General features: G+C 34.9%; 1 protein-coding gene across 2 annotated transcripts in view; it reads left to right on the plus strand.

The window, feature by feature from the left end:
- The window catches only part of SSBP2 (single stranded DNA binding protein 2), a 290,136-nt gene that overhangs the window by 215,134 nt on the left and 51,561 nt on the right, over positions 1–23,441 (plus strand). For both annotated transcript variants that reach the window (XM_046666475.1, XM_046666473.1), the window contains 2 exons: positions 12,683–12,742; positions 22,806–22,872. In XM_046666475.1, the coding sequence (XP_046522431.1) occupies positions 12,683–12,742; positions 22,806–22,872 (127 nt within the window). The remainder of the gene's footprint in view (positions 1–12,682; positions 12,743–22,805; positions 22,873–23,441) is intronic.

The following is a 23,441-nucleotide window of genomic DNA, read 5'->3' on the forward strand; positions in this document are numbered from 1 at the left end:
TAATAGTTTTTCTGGCCGCAACTATTAGAACAAATTAAAACTGCTCAGCTTGAATAACTAGGGAAGCTTTTTTAAGAATTGCATCTCTACCAACCAAAGACCCTACAGCAGTGCCTAGACAGGCAGAGAGCAAAGAAGGGAGTGTCAGGGCTTCACGTCTTGACTTGGATTTTCCAGTTAGAATGGAATGAAATCGTTTCCCATTAGAAACCCTACTTTTTTTGTTTATTTGATGTCACAATGAGGATTTAGAAAGAAGTTACCCACCATCCTAGACCAATATTGATTTTCTTTTCGCTTTCATGCTGCTAAAGGTGCCAGGATATTTAGTATGAAAACAATAAAGTAGCATATTTCAAAATCACATCTGTGAGAAGAGCTGATCTATATTTTAGATAATTTGAAATTACCATTTTTCTTTGCAAAATATCTTCCCATTGAAAATTCTTCCCAGAATGCTGCAGTTTCTGTTACAGCCCCTTGGAAAAAAATGTGTAAGAAATAGCAAATATTTAAAGGCCTTTTGTAACACAATTTTAGTTTTTTATTTACTGTTGGTTACAGAAATAAAAATGGTCATCATTCATTGGAGAATTGAAGATAAGGAATATTACAAATTCCCTGTATGGATGGGATAGATTTATGTTAAGTTTACATTAGGATGCCTGTAGATCTTTAAAAAATAGCTTATCACTAGGTGGTGTTCAGGAATAACTTACCTTATATTCTGTATCAGAGGTCAACAAACATTTTCTGTGAAAAGCTGGATAGTAAATATTTTGGGCTTTGAAGTGACAACTCCTGTACTCAACTCTGTTGTAGTGTAAAAGCAGCCATGGATGCCATGTAAACTAATGAGTGTGGCTGTTCCAGGAAAACTTTATTTACAAAAACAAGTGGTGGGCCAGATTTAGCCCATGAGCTGTAATTTTCCCACTCCTGTTCTATATGAATATAGTCACCACTAGATGGCCTCTAAGAGACCCAAAGGGTGAGGACTAAGAGCAGTTTCTCTCCAGGTGTGCTCTGTGCCCTACTGTCATGAGTCCTGAGATATCAGAATTCTTATGGATGGGGAGTGTGGGGCTGGAAATCCTTTGTGTTTTGTTGTTGCTGTTGTTTGTTTTGTTTTTTGTTTTTTTTTTTTTAAGATTTTTTTATTTTTTCCTTTTTCTCCCCAAAGAGCCCCAGTACATAGTTGTATATTCTTCGTTGTGGGTCCTTTTAGTTGTGGCATGTGGGACGCTGCCTCAGCGTGGTCTGATGAGCAGTGCCATGTCCGCGCCCAGGATTCGAACCAACGAAACACTGGGCCGCCTGCAGCGGAGCGCGCGAACTTAACCACTCGGCCACGGGGCCAGCCCCTGTTTGTTTTGTTTTTAACAGATGAATCTTACAAACTAAAATTTGACAACCACTGGCTAAGATTGCTGATGACATTCAGCAGCAAAGAATTATTGCCACCCCCCATGCTAGCATTACTGCAGGAACAAGATAAATAGAAATCCTTGCCCACACAGAACTTGTAGTCTACTAAAGGAGACAGTCAGCAAAATAAATAATTATTTTTAAAATATATGATGTTAGATAGTGATAAGGACTAGGGAGAAAAATGAAACAGAAAAGGAAATAGGCAGTGTTATGGAAGTTTTGGATAGGGTGGCCAGAGAAGGGCTCATTGAGAAAATGCCATTTGAGTGAAGACCTGAAGGAAGTGAGGGAACAAGCACACGATATCTCAGGGAGTATTCTGGGCTGAGGGACAAGCAAGTGTAAAGCCCCTGAGTTCGAAACATGACTGGCCTTTTCCAGGGACACATGGTGTTCTGGGTAGCTGAAGTGGATGTCAGCTGGGGAGAATAGCTGGATGGAAGTAAATAACAGAAAGCCACATCAAGTGGAACTTTGTAGATCATCGTATGGATTTGGGTTTTCCTCTGAGTAGGGGGTTTTAACAGGGTCATTCTGCCTGCTATGTTGAGATTAGTCTATGGGAGGGAAGGGGTGGAGACAGAGAGATAGTTTGGATGTCATTGCAAAATTCTGACAAGAGATTATTATGGCCTGGACTAAGGCAGTAGCAGTGGTGAGAAATGACTGCATTCTAGACATATTATGAAGCTAGAGCCAACAGATTTTGATGATGGTTTGCATATGTATTATGAGAGAAAAAGACTAATCAAGGGTGAGTACAAGACTTTCAGCCTATTCAACTAGAGGAATGGAGTTGACATTTACTGATGCAAGTAGAAGTTCAAGAGGAGGTATGAGGGGGAATATCATAAGCTTAATTTTTAACTTGTTTAGATTAAGATGGCTATTAGATATTCATGAGATGTTGAATTGGGAACAAGAGGCTCAAGTTTTATGGTTGAGGCTTGGGCTAAAGATATAACATTGGGAGTCATTAGCAGTTGGACAATATTTGAAGCTATGAGCCTGGATGACATCACCGAGATAGGGAGTATCGATAGAGACAAGAAGCTCTACAGTAGTCTCAGGCACGCTAATGTGAAGAAGTCAGGGAGATGAGGAGGAACCAGCAAAGAAGAATGAGAAGGAGCAGCTCATGAGATAGGAAGAAAACCAGGCAATGTGGTATCCTGGAAGACAATGTTCAAGGAGGTGAGGAATGATCAGCAGTGTCAAATGCTGCTGATAGTTCGTATTAGTTTAGGACTGACAGTTGACCATTGGATTTAAGAAGGAGGTCATTGGTGGCCTTGGTAAGGCTAGTTTTGATGGAGCAATAGAGTGAAAGCCTCGTAAAAGTGGATTCAGGATAAATGGGGAAGAGAGAAATTGGAGACAAGTATGTTCAACTCTTTCAAAGAGTTTTGTTCTAAAGGGAAAGTGAGAGATGAGGCAGGAACTGGAGGGACATGGGGAGGAGGTCAAAGAAATGCTGCTGGGAGTGAAATGTTGGCTCTTATAAACTGCATTCCCTGCCAAGGGACAAAGAAAACACCTCTGCTGGCACCTGTAGGAAGAGAGTATAGGCACTTGGAGGATGCCATCCATTCCATCCAGCACTCAGGTATAATCTTGAGTATAAGATATAATGCCAGGGAATAGAGTAATCAGATCCCTTTGTGCACAGTAGGATGCTTGTCAAGAAAGAATAAAATAAATTGCTTACTTAGAGTGCTTGCAAATGTGAATACTACCTGTTTTCTGTTATTTTTATATTCTATAAATGATTCCTGTCATTACAAATACCTTTGATCAGTAAATATTTTTTTCCACTTGAATTTGTCTTATCAGTTTTATTGTATACATGTATCTGTTTAAGATACATGTGTTTCAAAATATATATTTTTAAACTGGTGATGGAGAAATAGCTTCAGTTTGTACAATTTGAATTCTCTCATCTTGCTTCTTTTTCTACTTTTTAGTATTAGTCAAATTAGTAAGCTCTAGTTTCAAAATTGGCTTCTTGGTGCTTTGATAATTTCTGTAAAAAGCTAATCTGTTTAAAGACTGTTTTATACACTTCAGACATGAGTTGAGTAAGTATAGATTTCATGTTTGTAGGTAAGTAACCAAGTGAATATGAGTATCATTTCATTTCTAAAGAAAGTAGAAATGTATATAATCTGCCACTTGGATCTGAAGACCAAACCCATAGGCCAGTTTCTTTAGAAGTTTTCTTTAGTTTCTCCACACGCACATTTGAAAGGACTCTGCTTAAGCAGTAGAAACTTCCCTAGCATATCAAGCTATCAGAAGGGTAAGAACGAAGTAGCGTGTTCTTTGCAGTGGTACGTTCATGGAAAGTGAGGTACCTGTCCCCCCGCTGTCACCTGGAACACGTTTACATGGAAGCATGGATATAAAAGAGGGAAAAAGGAGAGGAGGGGATTATTTTTGTATTCTTCAATGAAAAATTGAGTGGTTTTAAAAAATTACTGTTTTAGCTTCTTTTTTGATTGAGTCAGCCTGGTACTTTATCCTAAGTCATATCTGAAATATTTATCTTTGAACCTGTGATGTTACTTTTTTAACACACAAACGCGGGTTGGTTGTTCTTGTGGCTGCAGTCCAGAGTAGGGGGCAGCACAGAGCCCGATGCAGCTGAGGTGGGACTCTCAGACACCAAAAAACTGTGTGCGTCTGTGGGTATTTGTGAATATAAACTGATCTAAAACCAATTATTAAAGTCCTTTATAGAACATTATTCAAATTTTTATAGTTGATTAGACTAGCAGACAGCTCAGTCGCCATTTCACAATCCACATGTCCGTTGCCACACACCCATATCTAATATATGGAAATGAAGGCTTGAGAAATGGTCTCAACTTCTTGAAAAGGTCCAGAATGTAAGTGAGCAATGTTGATGCTTAGACTAAATCCATATCAGAAGAATCAACATGCTTATAACTCTGTGCTGAATTGAATTAGCCTTGCCAAAAGAACATCCAGGAAACTAGATCTGTAAATACTTTTCAGTTATTTTGCATGAGTTATTTTAATTAAGTGTTGATGATGATAGAATATCTAAGCTATATAGAAGATAAACTACATATTGATGCTTGTCAGCAGACTGTGCCAGCATAAGTATGTCATTTTGTGAGCTAAATTAGTTTAGTACTAGTTGGAATTAAAATGTGTTAATCAAGAATGTCTTATCCACTAGGGTGTCAGTAGTGTCTGATGGAGATTTTCATGAAAAACAGAAAAGAAACTAAACAAATTAAGATATATTAATTGTAAAGCAACTTTGACAAAGTTCATTTGATGTATAATTTATGCTTCATTACTTTCCTACAGAAAACTCATGAAACATCTCATGGAATTAGAAAAATAAAAATATGTGAATATTCTTGCTGTATGAAAGATGGCTGAAATGAAATACAGAGGCCACAACATTGTCATGATTTTTCCAAATAATATTCTCAATATTATTATTGATAGCAGGTGACTTCAAGAAAGTTAACGCAATTGAGAAAAAAAGAGATTTACTTCTAAATGCAATAGAGAAGAGCAAAATAGAGAAAATCATGTAAAGAGAATTGAATTAACTAAAAAAATGGACAGAGAATGAGTAAAAAGTAGTATTTTAGTTTTTAAAGGAATGTTTATGCATTTGATTAAATCTTATAATGAAAAGATTTTTATTACCTTTCCAGGACTGTAAATAAATAAATATAACCTGCCATATTTATCATTTTCTAAAATTATGTTTGGGAGAAGTTTTTTCCCTTGAAAGATTGTAGAATAATTTTTGTGTCTAGAACTGTGTCTTATTCCCTGTCTACTTAAAACAGTACATCAAAAATATCAGAAGAAAGATTAAATCTATCACATCTGTACAGGACCAAATAAGGTAGATACTTGGTTTTTATGTAATTAATATAATTACTGAAGATAACTCATATTTTTTCAGGCTATCACTTTGTACCTTGTGTTTTCGCCTAAATGTTGATGGAAGCAAATTACTTTTTGTCAACTATTTTCTTACATATTTTTGAATTAGAGATGGTTATATGCTAAAGACAATATGATATTAAGAAAGCAAAATGTTTTAATGTTCTTACTCAAATGCTGAGCCTTTTCTTAATGGAAAGAAAATACATAAGCTAAAACATGTTGTTTCTGAGACCCAAGGATTATAGTTTTTTGAATATATTTCAGTCTAAACAGACTAGAGTCCCATGTATAAACAGCACTATATGAGACCAACAACTGAGAGATGAGCTGTTCCGTGGAATTGTTAGCAATTCTCATGGCAGGGCTATGCTTCAGAAAAAGATCAATAAGTTGATCACACATTTTTTGCTGAATCATACATAAGTTAGCCTGACATCCTTTGATACTCGAGTGGTTGCTAAATACTGTTACTCTGTAAAAGTACCTAAGAATCATTATTTTCAACTCTGACACTCTGGAAATAATAGGAGAAACCTGAAAGCAGTAGGAGAAAATAAAAGGCTTTATTAGTCATCTAAATTATAAGTTCTCTTATTTGTTGTTGATATGGATATTGTAATTTACAACTCAGTATCTTCTTGGGGTCTCCAACACTTCGTTCTTTACCTACTTTTATTAGGTCCTCCGGAAGATATAATTTGTGCTATTTAAGCAAGCAGAATTTTCCCCCTGTACATATTATATAAGCATTTTCTCACCAGACAACCAGATATACTGTGCCAATACTGTGGCCTACTCTCTACGGTATCAATAGAGTCTACCTATTTTTAACAAGACACATAAATTGGTCAGGTGAGATTTTATACAGAAGAACCAAGCTTTATTTATTATACCTTTTGCTGATTTTTAGAGTCTTAATCAATGTTGTTCATTCACTCAGTCAATGATCAGTTACAGAACCAAACAAATATGTATTGAACATCTTCTGTACATTCTCTCTCCACATGTGCTAACTGCTTCCTTCCCTTCCTCATGAACTTCGTTATAAGTTATCACACTATAATGAACAGTTAATTGTAGTGATGATACTCTTCTAATAATACGTCATTCATTTACCACCATTCCCCACCTATCTTCTACTCTTTTTTGGCATTTGACTTAAAACACAAATAAATGGTCTAAAGACAACATATGTTATCAAAACTCTAGTAAAAATGTACAAGAAAAAGAGATAGAGCTTATTAAATTTACTTTATTTCAGTTGTTGCATTTCTTTTAGTCCAGTCAATCGAGTACATGCTAATTAGTGCTTTATATGCAAATTAACTTGCTTACCTGAAATACCACTGCCTTTTCAGCTTTTCATGGTTGAGTGGTAGCGAGGGTAAAGAATTCTACATTAAGTGAATGGTTGCACAGTTGCTGGGGGGCCTAAGAGGAAGTGCCAAGTCAGGCAATTGATTTATGGTCAGTCAGTCATAGGAATGATGTGTACCTGCCTTTATTCTGTAAAGATATTACTGTGGCAGGATGTAGTAGCAGTAAGAAAACTAAGATGGCAGCCAAGAAATTTGGTCTTGGTTTTTCTTTTACATAAAATAAGGAGGTTGACCTAGTAAACTCCAAAAAGTAAAACTTTCTGCTCTAAAATGTGTCAAAAAGGCATATTCAAATAAAATTCTGGAAGTCAGATTTTATTATAATTGTACAATACAGAACTTGGAAAACTTCAAGTGAGTATTTCTGTGAAATAAGTCATTTTTTAAAGTGAGTGTTTACTTGTAAGTTCGTATTTTCTTAAACTTGGTAATTGTATATTTCTTTTAATCGTTTAAAAAGATTATTTTTTCAAAATTAGAAGCAAATTTCACGTGAATAATTTTGTCCTCAAAACAGTTCAAAGTTTCTTTAAGTTGCACGAATCCTGTCTGATTGTATTTTTTGGAACATACCTCAGACTTCTGAATTTTCCAGACTTCTGAATTTTCAGAAGTGTAAACTGTCCTGCATGTTGCATTTGTCCACTCTGAAGAAGTTAGTGGTATTCTTCTGTTTATCATTGATTTGTTCTAAATTATGCTCATAAAATAAAATACAGTATATAGAAAATGCTTAAATGATTGGCATTTTAAAGAAACTTTTATTTTTAAATGATTTTAAATTTTCTTTATTATCAGTTTGTTCTTAAAGACTAAGATTTAGAGTTTCTAAAGCCATGTTGAATTATTTAAAATAAGATATAGGTGATTTGTACGTTGCTACATTAATTTTAAGGATTCTAAGAAATAGCAGTTTTATTTTATAGATTAATTACCTCATGTGAGGTAATTACTTGCTCTCCTACAGCTTCGTGTTCTTTCCTCTGAAGTGGGTTTCCTTGTATCAAGGCCTACAGTGTACTGCAGTGCACTGAATCCTCTGTGACAATGGGAGGAGCGAAGGTGCTCAGGAGGGGGAGGGGAAGGAGCCTATAGAGATTCCTTAAGAGGGAGTGACATTTAAACTGGCGCTTGAGGATTAACAAGAAATTTACTTGGCCGAGAAAGAAGAATACAAGAGTAATCTCAAGACATAAAGAATATTCTGGAGCTGATAAATAATATTTATGTTTTTTAGAAACTATTCAAAATGTTATAAAATATTAACAAAATTAACATTTGAGTAATGTGGCATTTAAGATGTATAGTTTGATTTTAGAGAGAGAGAGAGAGAGAGAAAAAGAAGTTAGGTCTTAAAATGGTTCTTATCACCTGTAATTTCAGTGCTGGTAAATTATTTAAAAAATAATTCCATTGGCGGGGCCAGGAGGCATCTGGGACCTTCAGAGAAGAAGAGAACTGGACTGAGCAATCCACCTTCAACCAGTGTGAAGAAAGGAAGAGCTGCTTCCTTCTGATTCCTAGGGAATTGAGATAAAGCACTAAGGGCTTATGAAAGATCAAATAGGAAGAGAGAGAGTACTACTGTCCACTAGTGAAAGGGGCAGAGAGCAAAGGAAGGTTTCTTCTTTAGGAAAGCAGAAGTTTAAAATTCCATGAATAATTCTTGATATAATGGAAAATAATTCTTTAAAATTGAATGACATTCATTCTGAAATAAATTATGATTCTAAATTGTGTCATCTTTTCTCTAGAAGACTACTTGGAGGCAATGAGCTAGACTCTCAGTTTGTATTTCTATTAGAGTTTCTTTTTCTTTTGTTTAGTCACCAAATACTTCTCGATTTTCCGCCTTGTGTATATTTTTATTCCTTCCACTTTGGGTTATCACATTCATTTTAGGTGGATAACTGAAACATGGAGACATGAGAATTAATGCCTATAAATGTTGTTTCCATACATCAGAGTACTAGCTGTGATACTCAGTTTATCTTATATTATAAAGAACCTTACTCTGTGAGCTTTGCCTAATTTGGAAAACTTTCTTAAAAGCGTAGACTTGATTTTCAGTCGTTCATGGCACTACATGTTCTGTCAAGTAAGGATGATGTAATGTGACTTCTGAGGGAAGGCACCAGATTGAAATATTATTTTCTTTGAATTTTCATTGATACTTGCCATTTGGTGAAGAGAACATTCTATTTGTTCCAGATTAGTGGGCTGATATAGAAAACAATTTTTCCAGAAATTGTTTCTCCCATTAATTACAAGACTATGAACCTTGAAAAGTCCTAAGCAGAGGGCAGCGATCTTTATCCATTTTCTTCACTGTTAAGCCCAACCCTCTGGAAGAGTGCCTTTGTCGGTGTTTCATAAACATTTGTTGAATGAACAAATGTCTCACATACCTTTGAATCAATAAGTGCAGCTTTTTTGTTCTCCCTATTGACCTCTGATATGAACAAAGAGCATCGTTGTTGAACTGTTTTTTTCTTTGACAAGGTTTTCCTTTTCTCTGGAAGCACGGGAATAAGTGTCTCCAGTTCCTTGATAAAGATGGTTTGTCCTCAGGAGCATATGCCTATATCTCCATCCCCACACACTTCAAATGTTAATAGCTGTCTACAATATACTAATCTTTATACTTAAGGGTAATGCTGGGAATAATTAGCGCAGAATCATGGGGTTTGATTTTTTTTTTCTAAAGGACTTTAGAGATCATCTAGTCCTACTTCCTCATTCTAAGCCTGAGAAAACGAAACCCCTGAAAGCGTGTTAGCTCCAGGCCCTCTGCTAATTAGTGGTAGTGCAAAAACTAGAATCCAGTCCCTTGACTTTGAGTTAAATGTTTTTTCCACAATCATAAATGACTTTGTCAACAGGAAGGCTTTTTCCCGTTAAAATATCGATTCACCATCATCACGCCTTCAGGCAGATATTTTAAACTAGGCCCAAACTATTTTAAAATTTTTTACCCGAAATATAAAGAGTAAGCACACTTTCTTAGCCAAAGACTCTTTTGAAGAACCTGTTCTCAGGATATTAATCCAGAGAGTACTGACATGACTATCGGTAGGTATAATTTGTACTATCAGTAGGTAATCTCTTAAGACAGATTAGTGTTTTACTGTACAAGAATTTAAATAGGTTTTAGTATCTTGAATTATATTTTAAAGCAAACTGACTTTTGAATAGTGAAGTACAGATGTTAGTGCAGAATATTCTCAGTTGCTAGTGTGCGGACTCTTTTGGATTCTGTTGCTGTGACTACACAAGCTGATGAAGTAGGCGGTTGGCCTAGGTGGTTAACTAGGTAATTTACGATGAGGATTAGTCTAAATTTGGAAAGCTTATGTTAGACAACACTAGCACGATGTTAAAAATGCTTTAACTCTTGCAATCTTTACACTTTATATGTACCTTATATTTTAGGTAAAAGTAGATTTTTATCTAAATGAACTAGATTTTTGTCATTTTTTGCTTTAATTGTATAGGTATAATTTGGAATTTGTAAGTGGCTTTCAATTTCTTTTTTTTTTTTTTTTGGCAAAAAAACGTAAATTTGAACTTCTTGGAGGAGGGCATACAAGAAGGAGTGACTACGGAGAGGCCTTCTCCCAGTCTTACTCCATAGGGACCCGCAGGTGCCCAGCACCACACGCACTGCTTGTCCTTATCAGCGGTCGCTTGATGGGGCCGCAGTCAGAGAGGAGAGGACGGCACACAGTCTCATTAGAATACGTTTATTCACAATGCCATTGTTTTAAGGACAAATTTCTCTCTTCAAATAGTCCATTGAATTGACACTATACCATCATTTTACCTTCAAAGGAACATGCACATCTCAAATAAGACATATCTCAATATTTATCTCACCATTTAGTTTTTAGTAATATTTTTAACATAATTTCTACCTTGTATTCATTTCAAAGTGAATTTACTATGGACAGGAATTATTAGTAACCTATTTTTATTTCTCCATGTTTCAAGAACTAAATTGATATTATTCCTTGGATTACTAAACGTATCCTGTAACATCACTTTGTGAAAGGCAGCCATTCCAAAACCAATGACACAATATTTAAGTATTAAATTTCTTATGAGTCCCGAATTTAAAAGACAGTTTCATAATTGAAATTATGTGGTAAGGAAAATAGCAGAGGGAGTGTGAATATTGGGATAAGCTTCTATGTTATCTAATTAATGCAATTTAGAAGAGTTTCAGATGATGAAAGGGAGACAACTTTGATCAAATATGTGAAAACTAAACATTTTTTAAATGTTAAAGTTGGAAAATCTGCGGCTGGCCCAGTGGCATAGTGGATGAGTTCACACACTCCGCTTCAGGAGCCCAGACTTCGTGGGTTTGGATCCTGGACTCGGACTTACACACCACTCATCAAGCCATGCTGTGGCAGCATCCCACAGACAAAATAGAGGAAGTTGACACAGATGTTAGCTCAGGGCCAATCTTCCTCACACACACACACACACAAAGTTGGAAAATCCACTTAAGTTTTATCAGCTGGCGATGACATTATTACCTGAACAATCCACTGTTTCTGTCCATTTAAAGTTAAGTCCCGGGAATACATTAACATAGAAGAACACAGTGAGCAAAAAGCCAAACTGTGCTTAATTCTGAACTTCCTCTTGTTGGTTTGTCAGACCCTCCAAAGAATATTATAGAAAAAGCATATACAGCATAAATTTGTTAGGATTTTATTTTTCAGATGCTGTTTTTTAAATAACCCTGGAAAATATGTGTAGCCATGAACTGTAGGCCTAATTTCTAAAAATGTTTCTAGAAAATATGTCATAAATGTGGAAATTAGTTATGTAAAGTACGAAGGATTTGGCTTTCTCAAGCCTTGGTTAAATTGATTCTTAATTTGTATTCATTCTTAATATTCTTCATAATCTCCAACCCTTTAGAGTTGATAATTTGCTTATATTACATGTAAAGAATAATCTTTAAGTAAAGTATGTATTGTGATGTAGTTAAACAAAATTGTATTATTTCTCTATTTCTAGAAAAATATAATGCAAGTGGAAGTTTGGAAAATTTTAGGAATAAACTTAGAAAAATTTGGTGCCCAAATCTGAGAGACCAAAAATGTTCTCCTTCCACTCAACGTTGGACAACCACTAAAATGATTTTTTTAGGATATTCTTCAGACAGTTTTTGGATGGACAGAGTCAACACATCTTAGCAGCTGCTGATTCATCTAACAAAATGAATTGACTTGGGTTTTAATATAAGACCATTTTTTTCTTTTGTGGAAAGTACACACCTCAGAATCTGCTAGGCTCAAAATATGCAAAGAAATTTCAACTTTAAAATCTGTAATCAATTTTGAATTATAACAAACTCTTGATGAAATAGCCAAAACTTTTTAACCACAAATGAACCTTGGAAAAGAAATTTCTTCACCATTTTAAACAGTCACAAAAGAAAAGGTGAAGAAATTTGGCAACTTTAAAATTATTAAAGGAAATTGATGACCAAACTGGATAATTCAGTCAAAACTATATACTCAGAACCGAGTTTGTACAATGCTATAGTCAGTAAGCCTCTTCCTGAATTCTTTACTGAGATTTGCTTCCCTGAATTTCTTAATCTTATTTTTTTGCCTATTAGATATCATTATCTTAGTAATAATTCACATTTTAAAAAGTTTTATTATAGTTACTTTAGTCATCTCTGATGTTTTTACATTTTCGGTGGAAAATTTTCCAGATACTCCACAAAATAAAAAATAGGATGGTAATTTTTCTTAAAACCATTTATTCTACTGAAAGCAGCCACATTTCAGGGAAGTAAATTGATTTCTATTTTGTATAATTCTAAAATTTTTTAAAGCGGTTTACTTTCAAACCTGTATTTTACATTGAGCTGTTTTTTGTTTTATTTGTTTGTTTTACTCCAATAGCCTTTTATGTCACCTCGGTACCCTGGAGGTCCAAGGCCCCCACTGAGGATACCTAACCAGGTAAGATTTATGTGCTACTTGAGTTGTTTATATTTTTTTTTAAGAATCAATAAAGACTTTGAAAATATCACAGATATTTCTCACCTATAAAAATCTTGAATGATCCCTTGTCTATCCCAGTTAATGCTTCTACTAATATATAATTTACTTCGAGGGTTGGCAAACTGTGGCCCATAGGTTGACTGGCTGTTTTTGTAAATAAAGCTTTATTGGAACACAGCCGCACTCATTTATTTATATACTGTCTTTGGCTCCTTTTACTTCAGGAGCAGATTTGTGTGCTCATGGTGGGGACCATACATGGCCTGCAACCCTAAAATATTCACTATCTGGGTCTTCACAGAAAAAAGTTTGCTGACCCTTGGCGTCTGCCGTATACTTTCAACCTAATTTTTTAAATATATATAGTTTCAGTAAATGCTGATTATTCTCTCATTTAAAGGACGGCAATAAAATTTTCTCTGAACATACTTTGGTTTATTTTTATATAATGTAATTTCAATATTATGGCTGTAACATTCATGTCACTTTTGCCAAATTAACATATCAAACGTATAATTAGCTGCTTATAGGATGGTTAGATCTCTTAATAAATAAATTGTTAACAGTAAATCTTCTAACTTTTGTTTACCTACAAGAGCTCTGAGATTTCCTAAGTTTTGTCCTCAAATCATTTTTTACCAGTATCGTAAATGTTTATTTGCTACAGAGAATGAAGTACAATTTTTACTTCTGAGGAGTTTATAGTTTAGTTTATGATATAGACAGTGTGCATGTATATAACACAAGAAGAAATTAAATGCTTAACTGTATAGAATATTTATGTCGAGATAATTGTTTCGTCACTTTCTTATATCTGTTATTTGTATACTTCAGTGCTTTCCCACTTCTAAAGTAAACCCTGTTATCACAATAAATTCTCTTTTTATTCTTATTCTCTATTTCCACTTCCTTCCTGACCAAAACTGGAACAAGAAAGTTGTGCTTAGTAACACATTTGATAGCAACAGAGTTCTGCTTCTCCTGTCCTAACTCTTACTGAAATAGTGCAGCGTCCTTGAAGTGTCCCAGTCAGCTTCTAGTACACAGCAAGGAGTGCCAGCACCCGCACTCACCCTCAGGGGAGGGCTTAACGCAGGCGGCAGTGCTGGATCTCTCAGGGATGCAGGGCTGCAAGTCCCCCCATTCACAGCTGAGGGAGTTTCCTGCTTCAGACTGAATCTGCATTCAGCACATAGAGCCAGGAACGTGACAAGAAATAGGGAAGAGAAGTGCACAGATGTCAGGTGTTCCAATATACAGGATTTTTTTTTTCCTCTGGGGGTGAACCTATATATGTCGACAGTCGGATCTACTTATGTAGGTGCCTGAGTCTTTTACATTTCTTTTTAAAGAACAGAAAGTTGTGTCTTTCATTGGAGTCTTCAGAGTGTTTCAGACATCCCATCCATAGCTTTGTATCTTACATAGATTTAAGAGATTCCTGAAAATCTGAATTAGAGAAATGTGAATTTCTTGTACGGTGTGTTAGAATTTTTTTGACTCCATATTTTCCATATCAGTCATGAAAATCTGGTAGAATTATTGGAGTTGCGTTCCTTTGACATTGTTGAAATGCCTGCTATGTGTAAGATAGGATGTTAGGTTCCAAACCGATAGAGACTAACAAAGTGAAAGACACACTCTTAGGAAGAGGAGTGGATTGTTGGTGGGAATGTGGAATTGTAAATCTAGATTGCTTGAAATGTTTTGCGAACAAGTATGTAACGCTTTTGGATTTTTAAAAGAGGCGATTAAAAAGTTAAAGGTAATAAAGAGCTGTGATACAGGCTCTTTTTCATCAAGAATTTTGATCAGAGGGCTGGCCCAGTGGTGTAGGCATTAGGTTCACGTGCTCCACTTCAGTGGCCCGGGGTTCACCAGTTTGGATCCTGGGCGCAGACCTCTGCACCACTTGTCAAGCCATGCTGTGGTAGCATCCCACATATAAAGTGGAGGAAGATGGGCACAGATGTTAGCTCAGGGCCAGACTTCCTCAGCAAAAAGAGGAGGAATTGGTGGCAGATGTTAGTTCAGGGCTAATTTTCTTCTTCTTCAAAAAAGAATTTTAAATAGTCTTTACTTAAGTATATTTTAATACAATTGTACTCTTCTAAGTGGCATTTTTCTGGTCCCCCACCTCCCACATGTACGCATATAGTTAAACTTTGTTAATTCAAACATGTCTTTCAAGTTTATAATAATTTACATTTATACTATTTTTAAAAAGAATTTTCTGAGCAAATTAATTGTGTTAATAGTGTAAAAATAGTGTTTTAGGAAATCTTTAACCTAGTTAGGAGCATGACCTTTTCAAGCAACAAAATGGTTCTTCAATTTCATTATGTAGTCATTAAAGTAGAATTGGCGAAACTATTTTTGGTGATTAATTGCAATGATGTATAAAAAAAACACAAATATGTTAAAAAAAAATTTTTATTTAGTCTTCATTTAAAATGATCACAAACTAATGAAATTTTGTTTTATTGATAGATTGCATCTAAGAAAATAAAAAGTGAAATATTAACCTCTTCAACGTTGTTGATTAGTCATTTTAAATACATGAAAGACATTCATTAAATAAACAGATCCTTCAGAATTCATAGTTACTAATGATTAGACTGTAGATTTTAATTTAAGTTCTCCTGAGATGGTTTTCATGGTTCTAGACTAAATCCACAATGGCTTACTGTTTGTATATTTATAGGACTGGGTATTTGGAACATGGAATAATATCACTATGCCAAAAAAATATAGGAAGAGGTAGTAGTCTCTAAAATGATGAAAGAGAAGTAAAATTACAAAAATACACAATATGGTAAAGAATGAATATATATGAGAAAACATATGAAACATAGAAATTAAGTCCAAAAAATATATTTGACTATACATTTTTATACTAGAATTAGTTTTGTCAAATCAGTCATTGGTGTTGAAGCAGCCATAACTGGAGTAGAACAGGTCTTTATCCTTCTCAGAGATAAAGTGATCAGAAAAATTCATAATATTCATTCAACGCTATGCTGAGGAACCATGGCAGCCAGAAATACAGAGACTGTTAATGAGTGATGCCAAGAGTAAACTGTTGATTCATTGATCCTATAGAATTTTGAGAATATATACTCTGTTTCTCACCATTCCTGAAACTCTGTAAGCAGGTATGTGAGTTGAAATAACACGTAGTTAGTGCTGTTGACCATTTTCTATTCTAAAACTGATTTTGGTATTCTAAAAACACACTACATCAGACCAGTTTTCTGGAACTCTCAAAGGTATTTGTCCAATAATAGATGAGTGGTTAAATAAATTATGGTATATCCAAATGGTGAAATCATGTGCAGCTATTAAAAGGCATGTTATAGAATTAAGTTTATTGATAGGATAAAATGTTTATGATTTATTACCAAATGTAAAAAAGAAGGCACAAAGCATATGTAGTAAATGACCTTTGCTGTATCACTCAGTACATCAGAAACTCAAGAGAGTCTCCCCGCCAAGATGCACACACGCATTTGTCAAAAAGACTGTAACGACCACATCTTTTATTTCTGGGTGGTAGGATCATAAGTGGTTTCTTTCTTTATTTATGTATTTTTGAAATTGCATTGAACAGGTATTTTATTTTTTATTAGAAGAAAGTATTATTAGTTAATTATATACATAGATAACTAAAAGTATACATCTTTATTTTTCTGGTTATTCAATGTATAAGATTACCCTTTATTGATACTGTATGTATAGTTCTTACATGATAAAAAAAATAATGGATGCTAAGGATAGGTATATCTTAAAAAGACTTTTCTTCATCACTTTTCAGATAGGGAAAAAATCACCAGGCATTTGAGAAAAAGAAAAGTTGTTGGGATGTTTACTTATGTATTGAAAATAACTTTTACTATATCCCCATATAACCAAAGTACCTATATTGTAAACAAACTATGTTCTTACTCCTCCTAGCATGTTCTCTTATTCAGGATGAATGCTGTTTAGCTTGTCCTTTACCAATAGTTTTCTGTCTGTAAAATTTTTCACATGTAGAATTTGACTTTTATTTAGTGATATCAATATGAAAACAGAAGAGAAGGACTTCAGCCGCATAAAGAGGAATATATTCTATATTGAGTAAATAATAGGAGTCTTATAACTGAAATTATAAGGAGGACGTCTGTAGCAAATCTCTAACTTTAAAAATTAAAAATGTTGTACCTGTTTAAAATAAATTAGTGGTTAATGATGAAAGCATAACGTAGCTTTTGTTGCCAGTTCAAAATATCCCTTTCTGGCAGTTGAGATCTCCTTATTTCTTTGTTTCTTAGTGATAATTACACTATTAATGTATTTAAATTATTATTTGAAAACCAATGGAACAATTTTAAAAGTGTTATTTCCTTATGACTTTGAATTATGAGTGTATCCTGGGATATATGTATTTTCCAATTATTTTCTATCATTGTAGGACAAAGGAAATTAACAAACTCAGTATGTCTGGCAAAAAAAGATATTTATTCTCCTTTCCAAACCAAGAAAAGTTTACCTACTGAATGTTGTGCATTCACTTACTCAGTTGAAGTTAGAGTTATATTGAACTTTTTGGTACAATGTTTACTACTTTTGCCAAAACGTATCTCATTATCTTATAGCCATTTTGTCACAGATATACTGTTTTTGGATGTAGCAAGTACAAAAAATACATTGCCATATATTTGATTAGAAACTTCATAGCGCTTTACAAAATCTCTCTCAGAAATATTCAATCCTTCAACAGATATTTGTTGAGGTTTCCTATGTGCCAGGCACCATTCTAGATGTGGGGATACGTTGGTAAACAGACTAATGGAAATCCTCCTTCTTGTGGATCTGGCATTCTAGTGCAGCGCTGCCAAATAGAACCTTCTGGGGTGATGGACATGTTCCATTTCTGCACTGTCATGTACTGTAGCTTTAGTACTTTGAGCATTTGAAATGTGGCTAGAGTGACTGAGGAACCGAATTTTTAACTTTATTAATTTTAATTAATTTGTTTAAATAGCTGCATGTGGCAAAGGACATGTATTGTATTGGACAGTGCAGTTACAGTGGTTGAGATACAGAAAAAAGGAAAATAAATAAGTAAATAGATATATTAAAAGGTGAGTTGTACTTCGGAAACAAATATCTTCCTACATTGAATGTAACATTTCTATATTTTAATATCTTTTCTATTGATATTGCCTTTTTATGGGGGGAAAAAAAGAGGAAGAAGACAGTGGTGTTGAAGGGCCCTCAGTTGTGTCAAGCCTCTTAGGTCCAAATGCCAGCAATGCCCAGCAGTGTATGACTTGCAGCAGGTCACGTCCCCTTTCTGGGCCTTGGTTTTCTTATCAGTAAAATGAGAGCAGACTCGTGTCTTTCTAAAAGCCCTCCTAGTTCTAAAATTTCTTGATTATATGGTACTACTTCATTTCATATAATTGAGGGGGCCCATTAAAATTTTTGGTAGATCAAAATTGTTAGCTGAATTATATCATAAAAGCATTGATACATTCACTATTTTTTCATCACTGGTGAGCATTTGGTCTCTATGAGTAGACTCCATAATGGTATTCAAGGAAATATATACCAGAATCTTAAGTTCCTAGAGGGGCTTACCACTGGAATCATATAATGAATCCTTTGTAAACTAAATAATTCCTTTATGAAGCAAGAAATTCCTCCATTTAATTATTTCTGTTTTAGTAAAATTTTGTATTATTTCATTTATTTTAAATCCTAGGATTTAAGGCTTATCTTTTAGAACTTTCAGAGTATGTCGACTTGATGTGAAGCCCTGGCTTGGCTACTTACCAATGGTATAACCATGGACAAATTAACAAAGTACTTATGTATTAAACCTCAGTTTCTCATCACCAAAAAGGATGAATACTAATAACCTCATAGGATTGCTGTAAGCATTGAGTGAAATAATAAATATAAAGAGTTTAGCATAATTCCTGACACAGACTGGCTCACAAGTGTATATTATTGTTGATATTATGTTTTTTGTTATTAAACATTCTCACCATTAGTGTTATTTTCTCTGTCAGAATGAAGATCCTTTGTAGAGCAAAGAATGTGTGCCAGAATTTGCACGTAGTTAAACAAATCTGAATGGAATACGTTTAACATGTTAAAAAATATAAAAATAATATCTACCACAAGATATATAAATTTATTTTTCTCAAGAATTAAAGGTTTAAAAACATGCAGTGGTTATGCCCTTGTTGATGCACAAAACCATCATCTGGTCATCCCAGGACTCATAAAAGTGTTTTAAAAGTTAGAGATTTGACTTATTCTAAAAGGTAAACATTGATGACTAAGGAGTTAGATTTAGATAAAGACACTCATTTTGAAAGACGACTTAACCAAGATTTCTATAAGATTTGACCAAGACAACTTGATAAGATTTCTGTAGGATTATGATATATTTTGAAGTGATAAATTGAAACAGAGAAAGACTTGTCAGTTGTTCTGATATTCCAAGGTAAACAAGAAAAAGTAAAATTTTGAAGAAAATGGTTCCCAGTGATAAAACATGATGTCTCCAGTGAGACTTAGAAATTCAGAATTAAAGTTCATAGTGTCAAACTCTAACTACTTGGAGACTTAAAAAAGTAAGAACTTCAAACTTACAATTGAAGATAATTTTGATAAGTCGTATATTTTTCAGTCATCCTTCTAACTCACTTCTTTATAACTTTTGGCAGCGTTGACCACTTCTTCCTTCTTGAAACTCTCCTTGTGCATTCTGAAATGCTGATCTTGGCCCCCTGCCTAATTTTATACCTATTCAGTTTCAGTTTCCTGTCCTACCTCTTCTTGGTATTTTAAAATAATTATACATTTGATCTTTTTTCTTCTCACTCTTTCAAGTCTGTTCCATTCCTATGACTTTGTCACCGATGATTCCTGAAATTGTCCAATCTAAACCCTATTCCTTCCATAAATATTTACTTGTCTGAGCCGGTAGGCACAGATGAGGTCCACACTCTGTCAGAGCTTGCAGTCTGTTGGAGATACAGAGAAGAAAACAAGCCATGATCATGTTTAAGTTCTATGAAAGTGAGGTATATGACCCCATAAAAGCACCTAAACAGCCCTAACCTTCCCTGCTGAGACATTCGGGGAGACGGGAAGGGGACACACGGAGGTAGCAAAGAAAAGAGATGGCCATTGTGGTTGGGAGATTGGTTAGATTGAACAAATAAATATATTGATTGAAAAAATAAGTAAAAGATATTCAAGATCATGAAAGCCAGGCTTCTCACTGTTGGAGAAAATACTTACAAACATAAAAAGAAAGAAAGCTAAACAATAATCCTGAGATTTTCACTTGGAATTGGAGGTGTTGAATTGGTGCTGGAGAGTATGAATTTATGGTTTGTGTATGTACCATACACACACACAGATAGATATAGAATTACTCATAGATGTATATGTGTGTGCATATACACATACATAGATTTTTGAGCTCAGCATCTACTGAGAAAGCCTAAAAGTGATGCCCCCAACTAACAACAAACACTCTGAGAACCCAGATCTTGATGCCTAAATACTGTCTTCCAGAGGAGGAATCAGGGCCCTTTGGAGAAAGGACTGATTCCAGAGCTAGGCCAGAAAAAGAATGAGATGAACCCGGAACATCTTTTGCCAGTAAGGAAATACTCAAGATATGATGGAGACATGTCAAAAGGATGTAAGAATCAGCTTGAAGAGCCTTCCACTGACCACATCTTGGGTAATTTTAATATTAAAATAAATGATGATAGTAATATATTACTACCCATTGAATAAAAGAAGAATCCAAGTCTATATTTAAATTAAAAATTTATAAACAAATGAGAAGGGAAAGCTCCTCCTTATAGTGGAATGCCAACTAATAAGCATAGAAAGAATGGATAGACATCAAATATGTCCACTTTGCAACTATCATGGTGCTCAAGCATTGTCAGTGGATGCTAAGGCTGGTAGGTTGATAAAGGATGGGTGAAGAATGGATATTGATCATCTCGGAATAGCTCCAATACTAAAAGTAATAAATTACAGAGGGGGAAAATAATGATCTGATGGTGGAGAAACCTGGCAGACACCAACACAATCAGATGACAAAGGTTAACATCACCAGTGGTGGGTTGAATCAACATCATGTGCCCTCTAATGTGGTACACTGAGAAGAACATAGCATCATTTCTGCGATATCCTTCTAAGAAAATATGACCTGAGTCTGGGTCACGAAGAGGCATCCGAGGATCGTCTTGTAGAATTTAAGGCCTGTTCTCTTTAAAACTGTTGGGGACGTGATAAGGGAAGACTAAGGAATTAGTCCTGCTTGGAGGAGCATGAAGAGAAGTGACAACAAATGCAGCATGTATTCCATGAGATCCTGGTCCCAGAAAGAAAAAAGAAACATTATTGAGACAAATGACAAAACTTGAGTGAGGTCTGTGGCTTGGATGGCAGTGTTGTCTCAGTATTGATTTCCTGCCTCGAAAAGTTGTATTGTGGTCATGTAGGAGAATATCCTTGTTTAGGGAGCTATATTCTGTACCTAGGGGTACCGAGCATAATGTCTGCAACGTGCTCTCGGGGTTCTGAAAAAGACTTATGATAACAAATGTATATAGAGAGAAGGAGAAAGGGTCACAGGGCGAATGTGATGAAATGTTAACACTTGGACAATCTGTGTCAGGGTATATGGGAATCCTTTTTACTGTCTGTGACAGTTTTCTGTAAGTTTGAAATTTCTAAAAAATATGTACATATTTTAAAGCAAATAACAGAAGGAGAATTTATCCCAGACTAGGATAATAGGAAAGAATTTTGTTAGGAAGTGGTCCCTAAACTGAGATCTAAAATATGTCAGCAGTAGGCACTTAAGGATCTGTGAGCTCCTTGAGAGGAGAGAGACTTTATTTTCAGGTTTTGTTTTGTTTTTAATGGTTGATATTTAGGTGGTGTTCACTGAATGTATGAATTGGAAAAAAAACTGCAGGAAGTTCAGTGTGACTGGAAGTTAGAATGTCAGTGTAGCAATGGCAAGAAATTAGGCTGGAAAGGTAAGCAGCGAACACATCATGTAGTAGGAACTCAGTAAATATGTATTGAGTGTGTCCGTAAGGAAAAAAAAAATATGAAAGAATTACAAAAGTGGCTTAAGAAATGGCCGCTCCTTCCTGCATCTCAAGTGGTAACAAGTAAGGAAACAGTTCTGATCTGGATATGTAAACTCCTTACTATTACTGAAATGTTGGAAAATTTTATTAACTAGACAAGATTGATCCTGCTTTAAGTTAAATCGGTGAAACTCACCAATTGTCAGGACTGTGTGTGTCTGCGTACACGCATAGACTTGGTAGGACCCCAGGTCTGGATGGCTTTAGCTCTCGGCGCTGCTCTGACAGCTGTTGGAAACTCGCGACAGTAGACCCCCAGTATGGCACCCTGCGTAAGGTGAAGCCTCTGGATCCCCATCCTTTTCAGTTCTTTTTCTCTTTTCCCAGCCAAATTGTTTCAACTTAATTGGAGTATTATTTTTCTAAATAATTTCTTAGGGAAAATATGACTACAACAAAAATATTCGTTGGCCCCTCGGCATTTTAGTCCTGCTGCTATTGTAATCCCAGATGAATAACATATTCTGCGGAAATAGAGAGCTTACGTTTAAGAAGCAAAATTAGTTATTTCAGTACCTTCAGTAAATTAATTTTGGAGGAAGTCATTATACTCAGGAAGAAATAGGACAGTTTTCGCCTAGAGTTTTATGCCCCCCAAATACTTAGTTTGTTTGCCACGAAATTGGGCAAAGGAGAATCTTTCTAGAACTAAGAACTTATACTAAGTATATAGACCTATAAAATTTATAAATGAATGTGAAATATTAAAAAATCTTGTAAGATACTCAAATGCATTCTGTAATTTTTGGAATTTTTTAAGAGAATTATTAAAGCACTTATTTTATAAGTATTTTACAATATTACTTTTTATTTTGTTTTACTAAATATGCTAGGCACTTGGAGGTGTCCCAGGAAGTCAGCCATTACTTCCCAGTGGAATGGACCCAACTCGACAACAAGGTGACTACTTTAAAAGTGAAATTGATGTTGCAGATTCTCAAAGAAAATCCTTATTTCTTAAGGAAAATTGTGTTTGTATAAATCTTCCATAATTATACCAGTTGCATTTTTGCAGGTAATATGGCCAAGTGATTTATATTTTCAGCTAACTCTTAATTATGCATAATAGTGAGGGCATGATAACATAAGAAACAGAATAATTAAATATCCAAGAATCCATATTTTAACTAATAACTTCTAAAGCTTTTTATATAACTTCTAACAAGTAGGAATCAAAGTAATTATATCACTTATGATTTCCTCTGCCTTTTTCAGAAAGGGAGATTAGTCCACCCAAAAGATGAGCAGGAGGAAAGAGGATGCTGAGCCACAAGTGAATTGAATAGTTTCACAAACCCAATAATCAAGTTGTTCCAAAGAGATGTTTAGGTACCACAGATATGTACAGCTCTATTGTGCTGTTCCCAGGGAAGAGAGGTAAATGTTGTGAGATGCATAATTCAACACAGAGTAGGAAGAAAATTTCAATCTTAAGACATTTAACAGAGAGTGTGGGTAGGTCGTGGTAA

This window comes from Equus quagga, chromosome 7 (assembly GCF_021613505.1).
Source record: "Equus quagga isolate Etosha38 chromosome 7, UCLA_HA_Equagga_1.0, whole genome shotgun sequence".
Classification (NCBI taxonomy): Eukaryota; Metazoa; Chordata; class Mammalia; order Perissodactyla; family Equidae; genus Equus; species Equus quagga.